The 13,441-nt window shown below is 36.9% G+C and overlaps 1 protein-coding gene across 1 annotated transcript; it reads right to left on the bottom strand.

The window, feature by feature from the left end:
- Positions 1 to 651: 651 nt before the first annotated feature.
- Positions 652 to 8,285, bottom strand: LOC135593592 (putative clathrin assembly protein At2g01600). Its single transcript, XM_065083756.1, has 15 exons — positions 7,980 to 8,285; positions 7,819 to 7,888; positions 7,623 to 7,720; positions 6,781 to 6,919; positions 6,537 to 6,664; positions 6,328 to 6,420; positions 6,128 to 6,178; positions 5,576 to 5,641; positions 5,385 to 5,450; positions 5,172 to 5,252; positions 5,003 to 5,083; positions 3,477 to 3,644; positions 3,326 to 3,401; positions 3,110 to 3,225; positions 652 to 1,244 (listed from the first exon to the last, which is right to left on the bottom strand). Exons 1-15 carry the CDS (start codon positions 8,067 to 8,069, stop codon positions 885 to 887), a joined length of 1,683 nt encoding a protein of 560 aa, XP_064939828.1. The 5' UTR covers positions 8,070 to 8,285; the 3' UTR covers positions 652 to 884.
- Positions 8,286 to 13,441: the final 5,156 nt, after the last annotated feature.

Here is a 13,441-nt window from a genome sequence, read left to right as displayed (position 1 = left end):
CATCCTTCGTACGACAAAAATTAATAGTAATACCTACGACTTACATAATTACAACTTAATTAGTTTTAAAGGGACAGGAGATGACCACTATATATTAACGGCATCTCAAATCAATTGGCCCACAACACGAGAACTAATAATATGAGTTTGCGTCAAGCATACGTTGTTACCCTTCATTTAATGCATTGTTGCATGGTATTCTTTTGGCAGCATCTGAATGCTATCAGCAAAGAGGGCAAGAGATGAAATTTTACTGGTAAAAAATAAGTTCAAATGTTGTTCTTATCTTTATACATGATGATGACACAATAATAATGGCTAAAACTAAAGCCAAGACTCATTGCAGGAGAAGGCAGAGTGGAAATTTGGTGTTAAATTCTCATACTTTAGTCTTGAAAATATAATCAAATCATGATAGTCACAAGCAGAACTTACTGCTACAAGAAGCAAATTGTAAGCGCATCTATTTGGATGTCTCCCATGTATACAGTTAGTGCAGAAGAAAAGAGAACTTTCACATCCTTCTCTGTGATCTAGTTTGTAAGTAAATAGACAAATATACAAAATGGACAACGAATCATGCAAGCATCACTACTGACTAGACTCAACTTGCTGATAGGGATGGGCATAATATCATCTGCAAAGCACCTCTTAGTCAACAACAAAGCATCTCAATTGGCAAATTGGACAGGAACAAAAACTTCAATTCCATGCAAGCTATATATATCACACACATTTCATGGAACCTAATTATTACTAATTTGATTTCTCCTACCATCCAGGCAATTCTCCTCGGTAAAAAACACAGAAAACAAGCAACATGCTTAATCAAAAAATAAAAAGAAGCATGAGAAAGTAGGAATATACGGACATCATTTCTTGAGCTAGATCAGATGCTGATTCCCAAAAGGATTGTTCTGTTGGTGAGGATCGCTTGCTGGGAAGGCTCCAAACCCATTGCCGCCAAAGGGATTCGATGCAGCCCCCATGGTGACATGCTGCTGATAGACAGGCTGAGCAAATGGGTTGGATTGCATGAACATGGACATCTGTTGCTGCTGCTGAGCCATGGCTGCCATTTGAACAGCTGGCGGAGCAGCAACTTGGTTTGACACAGTGAAGGGATCAGCTGCCATGAATGGATTTGGAGGAGGTGCTCCATAATACCGCTGCTGCTGTTGCTGTTGTCTGTATGCTGCTTCATCGTATAGGCTATCCAAAGTGAGCTTGTCAAACCCACCAGCCTGGAACCAATAATAAATGAATTGTCATGTGTAGATATATATATATATATATATATATATATATATATATATATATATATATATATATATATATATATATATATATAGTCTCTGGTGCTAGTGTTGTTCGGTTATGTGTGAACATTAACCATTTAAAATTTGATATCACAAATATCTAGGTAGTATGCACAATTACATACATCATAATTCCAAGAATGAGTTTTTGCACAATCAAGATGTGTCCAATTGCACAACACCACAACTATTGCATGGATATATGATTTATACATCATAACAAACAGTGAGAAATCAGATATTTCAACAATATCATCTGATTTCAACATTATCATCATCGTAACAAAGCACATTATTAACCTATTACCATAGTTATTATTAGAATCTAATTTGCATGCAGTCCACAAACCAGATTTGCCTGTTTGAGTTGAGCCAACAACAAACAAGAACAATGGCATTTGCTAGCTGACTTGATTTTGGCAGTCAAGGTGTGAGCCAATTCCATCTGTATTTATCCAACTAGCTAGGGATCTGATCAAAAGCTAGTTTCCTGGAGTTTCAACAAGAGTCTGAATTCAATTCATTCCTTTGATTAAACAGGGCAAAAGTAGCTCAAACATGAAACTCTTACTTTGAAATTTCAATCTTTGTGCACACAGATCTATGGATATATATTCCTTTTTCTTCTTCTTTTCTTTAAGCTCATAGCCTTTCAATCTTTGTGCTGGCCCGTGGTGAGAGCATTGCACAGGGCTTTGCAAGCAACAGCCTATTTAAGTCTGCGTTTGAATGCAGAAGATTAAGCATAATCCAGGGTGGTCCAGTGTCAAGTTGCATTAGAATAATCTTATGATCCCTAAGGTCCATTCCATCAAATTCCAATACACCTTGATGCATCCACATCAATTAATCTCCAAAGACTTGATATATCTTAAATTAATAGGACTTTTGAGAATTGAGACACGATCTGATGGTTCAGAAGGATGTGACTAATCGGTAAAGACATTCAAAATGTTATGACTGATGGACTCCCAAAGCTTTGTAGAAGAGATGAGGGATGTAGATGGTGACACATGGAGAAAATAAATCCAAGATGATAACTAGTAATGCAATAACATAACCCTCTGCCTAAACTGACTACGCTCATCCTAGTATAGTTATGTACATTAAGACTGAAACCTTATAATGGGATTTAGTGATTGATGTGCAGAAATGGAAAGATAGAAGGGAACTAGACACATACTGAGTTTATTATAGTATAATTGACTTGGATGGATATCAGCTCAATATGATAAATGATCTGGGCTAATATGCAACAGATGGATCTAAAATAAAATCTCAGATACACCGGATGAAGAAAGGCTAGTTCGTAACCTTAGGCTAGCACATAAACAAACGTTAAAAGAAATAGCTGGTGAACATCATACAAGTTGAGTATCTGAGTCACATTTATTCATATGTTATCACTATACCCGTCAAATGTCATGCCTTGCAGACCCATGCCATATGATTGTCTACAAACAAGAAATCTAAATGTGCTCTTATGTAATACAAGGCAGTAGAAGATTCAGTTACAATCACTAGGCAGTCAACAACATCTGGCAGAGCTGTTAACTGTCACAGCATTGAGATTTAAGCTCAATCTAAATTCATTATGGTTTGGTAGAGAAAATTTTAAGATTATTTTCCCATTTATTACATCTGTTTATTTGTTGTCATATATTCTAACGTTATCCTAATAAATCATGCGAAACCTGTTAAATTTAACCACAATATCTGCAATCTTGACATATAAGTTCGGGACTATACTATTCACACCAAACGATTCAAAGTAAAGGGGAAAAACTAACCAATTTGCTTTCAACAACGGTTGCATTGTTGCTGCTTGGAGTAGTCACCAGGGCAAGTTCCCACCCAGTTGGATCGAATTCTTTGTCTTGAACGGTACTGGAATCTGTAGCAAAACCTGCAGGTAGTAACAGTTTGTTCACCGTTAATCTCAATACAAACACTAACATGAAAAAATCTATATAAAATAAGTTTTTAAGGTAGATCGCTGAACATACTAGCTGGAACAATGGCTAGTGCCATTGCATTAGTTTCTTCTATTGCTGCTACATTTGAATTTGTTTCATTAAGTCCCTGTACACCAAGAAGAGATTAATACATGAAGTGGGAACAAGTGAAGCCAAATAAATATTCTCATAAAATACTTACAAGAAGATCCCCAGTGTCTGAACTATCTGCCTTAAGAGTTGGAGGAGAAGATACAACTTCAGTGGTGGATGGTACTGGCTTTGGTTCATCAATGGGTGGTTTTTCTTCCTCAACAGTAGTAGGGACTGCCTCTACTTTGTATGTCAGAAGGAGTCTTTCTGGGAATTCCTGATCCAAGATTAAGAGTCAGCAATTACTTCTATAAGTGGACACACCAAAAATAACACACCACATAACTGGTGCATAACAGATATACAAAATGAAACTAAAATGTACTTGCCAAAGTTCATTAATTAACAGGAATCAAGACAATATTAGTCAAAAGACTGAAGTCTGAACAGTTATAGATTCACATGTTATTTTAGCAGAACCTGAAGGACCAACAAGAACTTACATAAAAGTCAGAAGTTAGCCTGAATAAAAAATGGAATCACTAAAATTGAACTACCAACAAGAACTGTTGTTTTGTAAGCCCACCAGTTTTCCCTTCTTAATTCTGCATTCTAAATGATTTTTTTAAACAACATATATTTTCAATTCTTGTGAGTGTAAAGCCTCAAATAAAGTTTCCCTTTCCTTCCTTTTCAGCAACAATGAAAACAAATATTAAAAGAACCATTCCATCATCTTTGTTAAGGTCATCATTCTGAGGCTCTAGCAAAGGTTTTAATTTTCCTATTAACACTTCTGCTCATAAACAAGCAATACACAGCCTGGCATTGACAAAGAGTCAAAGATATTATGGCAACTTCCAAAACATCACATAATCCAAATCTTCTATAAGTAGAAAAGAAGATGGAATTCATTCAAAAGTAACCAAACTAATGGTAGAATCATCTTAATATTCTAAATTGAAATAGAAAACACCGAAATTAAATACTTAAATGCACTGAATCTTATATCTGATTAGTGACCATCTTTCGTTAATAACATATGACTAACTAGTCAATAGAATTATCATTATGATGCCGAGTTCCTGATTTTACTTGCCATGGCATGCCAAGTGCCGGCCTACTGCCATTATTTTTTATTAGTGTCTTTTATTTAAAGTTAAATATAAAATATCAAGACAAAGATCATTTCTAAGCATATATAACTACTTTTTCTTTTTCCTTTTTCCCATTTTAGTTTTTTGAGTTTTACAATTTGTATTTCTGAATTACCTTCTACGGCAATCTCAATTCCCATCAATCCAATTAGGTTAATCCCAGTTTTCCCTACCCAATCCTGTATATCCTACACAACTTGCACCTGGAAACATGGACATTTCATTGGATAGGAAAATCCAGTAATGCTTGCAATTTACACATTACAGTAACCGCAACATACAAGGAATAATAAATTCACACTTTCCAAAAAAGTACAAAAAACCAAAATATATGTGACATGGTGTGTGCAGCATTCACAAAAAATCAAAATGTGGAAGAATCAAGAAATTCAATGTTAATAAAATAAATAACACCAATCTGTAAATCAACAAATAAGGTTGAGATTGAAATAAACAATTATATTTTGTCAATTATTACCAATGGCTCTCTGGAGACAGAAACCACTCGTGGAGCTTCTCTGATATATTCTTCCATAGTGGCGAGAAAAGATTGTGGAGGCTAGAGACAAAAAAAGAAGTTTCAAGTTACCCACATTATCAATTTAAGAAAGTTATACACATCTAGAACAATCAAGTGCTTTTGCTACCTCTCTCAAGTTTGGAAACTGGAAATTTCTAGCAAGTTCCAATCCACGACAAACTTCATAAAATTCAGAAAGACTTGTTGCCTGAAAGAAAAGGCTTTTACTTGAAAATCCAATTAACAAATACTTTCTTGAGCATGACCACCAAGAAACAACCAAATAAAAATATGCAATTACAAGCAAAAATCAGATTATTTAAAATATGAGAACAGATACCTGTTGGCCAGCTCTTCTGTAGATTTCAAGGGCCTTAATTGCTTCATGCCTTGGCATATCGAAGAACTGAAATACAGAGAAAACTAGGAATCTATGAGAAAAGTCAAACTACATGCATGTTAATGCGTTTTTTCAAAGCAAACTTTTCCTTCAACAAGGAGTGAAGATTAGAACAAATAAATAAGATATACCTTATCGACAAGATTAATGATACCATCATTAATAGCACAATAAATTTTGAAGCTCTCTTTCAGTACCTGTCAAGTAAGACAAAAAAAAGTTGGATAAGATATAACAAAAGACATCTCCAAGATTTACACAGAAACACAAAGTATACATTAAAGAAAAAATGGAAAGGTAATTATAGAGAAAATACAGCAGCGACACATAGTACATATACAATGATACAGTAACACAATAAAAGGATTGCTTGTCCTTGGCAGATTCAAATAGAACTAAACATTAAGAGTCCAATAAATAGATTCCAACTGCTATCTTTTTCATGCTAAAAAAAGTTTCAACTTAACAACTACCAGTAAGAAGCCAAGTTTGGGTATGATATGGATCTAGATAAAAGCAAAAAAAAATTACTTAAATAGGTAACCTCAAGAAAAATAGATAGGTGGCTAGATTAATATGTAGCCTTTTAAATAAGTGTTGGAAAAAAGGGTTTGAAAATAATGAAGCATACTCGTATGATTAAAAAAGAAACTTCAATGTTTCATAGAAGAAATTGGGCTTACCAAAGCTAGGGCATACTGAACAACATAATTGCTAACAGCAGCTCCTTCTGGCTGCAAAATCCAACAGAAAAAACTGTCAATACCCATTAACCAAAAATTATGAATAAAGAAAAAAATAAAACTATCAGAATCTCATAGAAATAATGCTCTCCCAACTCAATATAAAATTATGCTTCTCTACAAGTTCCAGTGATAATTACACGGCATCCAATAAGCCGATATAATAACTGCTGCAATGCAGGCAACTGCTCCAACAGATCTTCACTATCCAGTTCTCTCGTTTTACTGTGCCCCTGTGAGAAAAAGACGCCTTAGGTTGGTAAAAATGTGTAAACTTCAACTTAAGAGTTTTCTATAATAATCAAAAGTTCTCTTGTTTGCAACTCTAAAGGGTCATGATTGCCCAGACCTTCTCAGGACCCTGAGCAGCTCTAACCAAACGCTCCGCTTCAACATCATACTTCAGAATCCTGAAACATTCAAGTCTTTCCTCCAAAAACAAAGCATAAGTACGCACCCATGCAGAGCAGTCCCAAGCTGCAGTATGGTATCCATTAAATTATGAATTTCTTTGACAAGATAGGGGATGCAGCTTGCAACACCAAAACAAAGTTGTTTTCTACATCATGATGTATAAAGGCAGAGATGAATACCAATAGGGCTTGAATCATCCTTGAAGTTTGATAGTTGAAGAATTCGTGCTCTTTGCGAGAAGTTAAGAAGCTCTTCACGGAATGTAGGATCACCCTCCCTAAGAGTCCTATGAATTACTATCAGTGTCTTCAATGCCACCTGTATGGGATCATAAGAAAAAAAGTGACAGATAATAATCAGGGAAACATTGGAGATACAGACCTTGACATGGAAAAAGATGAACACCACAAAACAGATAGGGCAGTCTTTGGTTCAAGAATTGAGTAACAGATAGGACAGTCTGTCTTTCACAAATACATTTCGCCAAACTGACTGACCAGTATTGCATGAACACCATCAGTTGCAGACATCAAAGTACATACCAGATGGGATTGACTTCAATGACTTCCACCATTAGTTTATCATGTACTCCTCATTCCTCACCAAAGTATATTTCTAATCAATGTTGATTCAGATATCCGCAGTACACCAAAATAAAATAAAAAATTAACTATCAAATAGCTATAATTCTCTCAGCATGGATTTATTAGTCTAACCAATTTATATTACATCTAAAAAAGTGTATCCCTAAAGATAAACACTTCCATCAGCGCCCAACAGCCTCCTCTCGTTGCACAAACAGTGAAACTTGCATATGATAAATCCTAATCTTTTTCCTTCAACACTTCAAGACTGTAGAAAGCAGACTAAATCAAAGATGACACCAAGTGTTTGATATCCAGGAGATCCAACACTGCCCAAACTATCCACTTAAGTAGAAACTACAGACCCCGAGCGAGAGGGCGATGGAAAAAGTACTCGTACCCTACAAAGGGGAACAGAAGAGGGGCGAGAGGATTACCGTCCAATTGCGAGTCTTGGCGAGGCGCCTAGCAAGGGCGTGGATGCAGTAGGCTACATCTGCGCGAGGGCGGGTGATCGAAGTGGCAGCCAAGATCTCTGCAAAACCCACCATCGCCAGTCCCCAAATCAAGAGTTACACGTTTCATCAATCAAAGATAGGGCAAGCGAAAGGCAAAGGGGCAAGGCGAACTGACTCCTAAGATGTCGCTCTTTGGGCGGGTGCTCGACGTGATTGGTGGCCTTCACGATCGCCACATCCAAATCCTCCGATCAGATCAAAGAGATGATCAGAGATCAATCCACGAGAAAAAAGAGGGGGGGGAAGGGAAAAGAGGGATTTTTATCTTCCGTGTACCTTGAAATCGCTGTTGATGTTGGCGAGGCCGACGGTGGTGGTGTCTTTGAGCGCGCCCACGGCCTTCCGCCAACTCTGCAGCGTCGCCATGTGCCCTCTCCTCCGCGACTTCCCCTCCTATTACCACGCGCTCTCTCTCCTCCTCGTTCCTCTCTCTCTCTCTCTCCCTCCTTCCGACGGCTTTGGTGATGCAGATGCCCTTTGTTCTCTGGACGCGTATCAGTCACAGCCCTTTATTCGTGTGGGTGTCACCGCGTGTCTCTCCGTCTTTCCCTTCCCGTTTTCCTCTCTGCTTGTGGGCCGTCTCGACGATGATGACGATGACGGTCAATTATTATTCTTTCGTTCCATCCTCCTTTTCCCATTCTCGAACTTACGGCTCTAAATACTTCCTTATACGATGTACGTATAACCTATACGCATAGGTATTCCAATAGCCACCGGGTGTAATCCATACCGATGAAAAATCATAAATGTTGGGCCTTCTCGAAACATACCAGTCTCGGCTTTCTGTCTTCTGATTGGACACATCCTGGGTCCCGCCACGGTCCTCATTGCTTCGTCCAATAACAAAGTAGGTAGGAACGATTTCGGTAGTGCATGAAAGACTTACTTTTCTTTTTTCTTCTCGAACTTACCATTGTAAATACTTCCTTTTATACCCGTCTCGGCTTTCTGTCCTGTGATTGGTGATATAACGGGTCCCACGGTGGGCCTTGTTACTGCACGCAATCACAGAGTAGGTAAACGTTATTGGATCGTGCGTGACGATGACGATATTGTTCTTCCTTTTCATACTTCCTTATACGTATAAATTGGTATACGTACATACCAAGGAAAGAAATCCTAAATGTCCGGTCTTTAGCCACCGTGGGACCCGTTGCTGCATCCAATCACAGAGTAGGTAGGATGGGTACTTTGTTGGTGGATGCGTTCTAAGGTTGGAGACTTTTCTCAATTATTAGCCGTCGTATATTTATTAGGGGGACGTAATACTTGTCAAATTGGTCGCCAGTAGAATAATGAAACGCGATGGAACAGAGGGTGTAATTAATTAAAAGGATCTTATTTTAGATTTACCTCGACGAGCAACTTAATTATTTGATTCATGAACGGTATACAATTGCGTAATGTTGGCTGACTCAGCACACAACATTTTTTTTTCCAACAAAAGAAAGTGGTTTTACCTTTTCATTAACGAACGCTCATTTTTATTTGGTACATTCCTTTAAAAAAATTCCTTTATTTTTTTTTCTTGATTAATATTTTTTATTTATTCTCATAAAACACCTCGTATTTAGGAATAAAATTACCTTTTGACCTCGGTTTTTACCATGATCACTTCCACTATTCGTTATCGTCGAACATTATGATTGTTTTTGCCTCATCTCACTCACATACCTCTGTTACTGTCATCATTCTCCGCTTCATCTTGCTCGTGCATCCTTACTATTATCTTTATTATCCTCTCTCGTAGCGATTTTCGAGTTTCGATCAATTTAAGCATCGCTTTGTACCCATCGATCTTTTTTTGTCTTCATAAGGATTGCCAATGAGGCATCTCATCTTTTTGCATCCGAAGCTCCGGAGCAGCGCACTACCTCCATCCGACACTCTCATGTGAAGTCAAAAGTTATCTTTATCTCTCGTCTCGAATGTACAAGTGACATGAGTGAGAATGCACGAACGAAGATGGTAACAAGGGTACGTAAGAAAGGATAATAACGAGGGTGTGTGAACTAGACAAGACAACGATAGGCAAAGATAACGAAGAAAGAGGAGAGGGGAGGTGAAGGCATAGGAAAAGAGGAGGATAGGCGAGGGTGATGGGTAGAAGTTAAAAGTAATTTCATCTTTTAGAAAATAAGGAGAGCTCTAAAAAATAAATGAAAAATAACACTAATTGAAAAAAAATAAAATTGAGGGACTTTCGTTTTGAAAAAATATCTTTTTTTATTTTTCTCTCTAATTATAATATTATGTATTTTATTTTTCTACCCCCCAATAAAATACAATCAACTACCCACCAATCATGGATTATTGTCTATCTAAATCATTAATATTTTAAGTATCTAAAAATGTATCTTATTATTTTTATCAATTATTTGAACCCTGTGTTTTTAAAAAATTTGAAGGACATCCAATTAAGTTTTGATTAATGATCAATTGACATATTTATAAGTTTCTTTAAATTCACATGATTAATCATTAACTATAGATTATATATATGATCACATCTTCTTTTTTTTTGCTTTCAAAGGAAAAAAGATATTAGTCCAAAAATCAATTATCGATTTGAATTGCGAAGATAACTCAATCTAATTCTGACCCTAAAAATGGAATCTTGAAAGTGGAACCGAGCCTAATTGCGAGCGTTGAAAGTCGATCTAAATTATTAAGATTTGAAGTATCAAAAAATTATCTTATTCTTTTTATCAATTGTTTGAACCCAAAATTTTGAAGGATATTTAAATTCGAATGATTAATCATTCACTTGTTAGGAGTGTTATGTGTCTTCTTCTTTTAAGTACCTACAAATGGACAGATGAACAAAGTTGATTCATGATTTGATTCATCATTTTAAAGAGCAACAACGTCAGTGATGGAGTGTACTTAACGTTTGTATGACACCCATCAATCATTTCTAGCTTTGAATTCCATTTCCTGCATGTCATGTCTCTTCTTCTCTCTCTTTTTGTTCTCTTCTTCTGCTTCTTCTTTTAACTTTTATCACGTTTCCTTCCATGTAAGGGAGATAAGAAACATATCATGTGCTGCAACATGGAATTATTAAAGATGGGAATTTACCAATGCACTCTTGTTCTTGAATTAGAACCATTGATGAACCGTTGCCTCGTGGCTAATAAATCAGTATGGCGTAGTCCACGGGTCGATATTGAAAGTCTTCGATCAACTGAACTGGTTGTTAAGGTTGGTCAAGCCCTCGAAATAGGGTGTTGGCATCGGAATGTTGATTGGCGTCTCTTGGTCCGGACGTCGGTTGGAGGCTCGTCGTCGGGATGCTGGTTGATGACTCCAAGGTCGGAATGCTCGTGGCTCGAGGGTGGCCGCTTTCTTATAAGGATGGCCCTCGTCGGGTGATTGCCGACTTTGGTTCCTCCGACGAGCACGTTAGTGATGGGTTGATTTGTTTTTTGTCTTCTCTTGGGCCGGATGCTGACTAGGGACTTTTATACTACTGTACGAGAGTCAGTCGTATGCGAGTTTGGTATGACGACTGATCCTTGAGGGGTGAGATGATACCTTTGTGCCGCCACCCGTCCCGGGATGCACGAAACGACGCCATGTGACATCGTCCCGAGTTTTTCCGGACGGGACGTACCGAGCAACGCCTTGGTACGGATTCTGGCCAATGCGTGGGGATGCTCCTCTTGTTGACTTTGCTATAGCGTGGCGTGACATTGATCGTGACGTGGTCTGAACCCAAAATATACCTTATCAAAATCTAATCGGAGAACCCAAGACCAATATTCTATAAAGATAAAATTGTACAAGCAGCACCTTCCTTCAAAAAGATTAATGATGAATCTTATTAGATAATATAATTACTTATAATTAAGATAGTAATGGATCTTATCGGATAATATCGATCGTAAATTTAGAAAAGACAAATCCAACTTTTGGATTACGGGTATCTTGCGATTACGGGCATAGTGACAGAACTTATCGGACAATACTGATAGGTTTTTAGATTTTAATTTATACTGAAAATTATCCCTAATCATAACTATGCTTAAATAATTATCCCTAATTTATACTGAACATAATTGATGATTTAAGCTGCTGTTACAGTTCACAGATGTAAGAAGAAAAAGATTTGCTATATGGGAAGAACAAATAATAAAGTACAGTTGACATGATTGACATGATCTCTTTGCGCTACATACTTGAAGGTCATCAATTATGTTCCTTTGTCTTACCTCAAAATTAGAGAGAGAATATTTCTTTGCCACTTTCTGTTAGAGTGGATTGATTCCAAGGAAATAATGAACACTGATGCTTCTGTCAAAATGGGACAATGATGCTGTTTCTCAATATTCTCTTGACATTACTGTGTATGCTTCTCTCTTGTCCTCAGGAATCCAATGACTCCTCCATGAACTTTTCCTGTGCAGCTCATCCATGCACTTCCATGAATCAAGTGTGATCATTCTCTTGCAGGCTTATGATGGAGCATCCATGACTCCCAAGTCCTACATAAATGGTTTGTTTCAAGTACCAAGCAGTCTCTTTCTCTCTCAAAAATTTTGATTTTTGCAAAGGAGGTGCCAATTCTATCATCTCTTTTCAACGAATCCAGAGTCATGATTAGATAAAAATAAGAAAGAGATTTTTCCAGAGGAAAAAGAGTGTTAGATGAAAAATAAAAAAGAGAGAAGTATTACAAAAAGCTGAACACAAAAAAATCAAGCTAGCTGGAAAAATTTTCAAGTTAAATCCAAAAAAAAAAGTCACTTGATGCCTCATATCACTTCACACTTTTCAATAAATGTAATAACCACACTGTCTATGTGAATCTGTCAGAAAATTCATTAGTTAGAGAATTGAGATGAACATGGTAAGCAAAACAATATCTTATATAGAGATTTCCATCTAATGATCCTGTTCTTCTCTGTTATATTGCTGACAAGTACTGAATGGATTGCAATCAAGTCATTTTACCTTTATGCAATGGTCTGTGATCACTGAGATGGGTCTCAAATACTGATGTGCTGATATATCACATAGATTCTACTAAAAGCAACACATCAAAGATCATAATAATGGACAGGAAATTGCATGTTGCAACCTATAGAGAGTTTATTGAACACATTGTTTCCTGACTTGCTACCTCTGGAAGGTCCTTTTGGCCATTCCTGGACCGAATTAGTGATTGATTGGTGAGAATATAAGTTGAATGAAAGGAAATGGATGCTTGACCTTCTAACTTGAGGAGCAAACAGTTCACCAGTGCTAATGTTAATCAAAAGGCATTTAAGATCTTATAATAACAATAACACCAATTTAATGCAATTATCAAGATCAAGCTTTGTGTCTTTTAGATAAGTAGTTGAAATTTTCAGCTATAATACAGGCAGAAAAGGCTGCAGCAGTCAGCTCAAGCTTTCTTATGGTGGGTGGACTATCTATGCCTTTAGGCCTTGCAGGCCATCACAGTAAATAAAAGGATGGAAGCAGATCTTATTTCCCAAAATTTCAACTTCCAACAATAAGCAAAGATAAAAGAATTAGAAAATGGTTTTTGTAATTGAAATTACATCTGTTTCATGGAATCTTTTAACTTGATGGTGAATTAGGATCAAGAACAATAGATTTCCTTGTGATTGAGACATCATCCTCACTGGACATCATACTCTATCATTAGGATCTTTTAGATGATTTTATCTTATTGATCAGCACACATTCCTAACTAGACATCATACTCATTAGGATCTTTCAGA

Source organism: Musa acuminata, chromosome BXJ1-9 (genome assembly GCF_036884655.1).
Source record: "Musa acuminata AAA Group cultivar baxijiao chromosome BXJ1-9, Cavendish_Baxijiao_AAA, whole genome shotgun sequence".
NCBI classification, from domain to species: domain Eukaryota; kingdom Viridiplantae; phylum Streptophyta; class Magnoliopsida; order Zingiberales; family Musaceae; genus Musa; species Musa acuminata.
The sequence above is the reverse complement of the archived record's forward strand: the minus strand, read 5'-3'. Positions and strand labels throughout refer to the sequence as shown.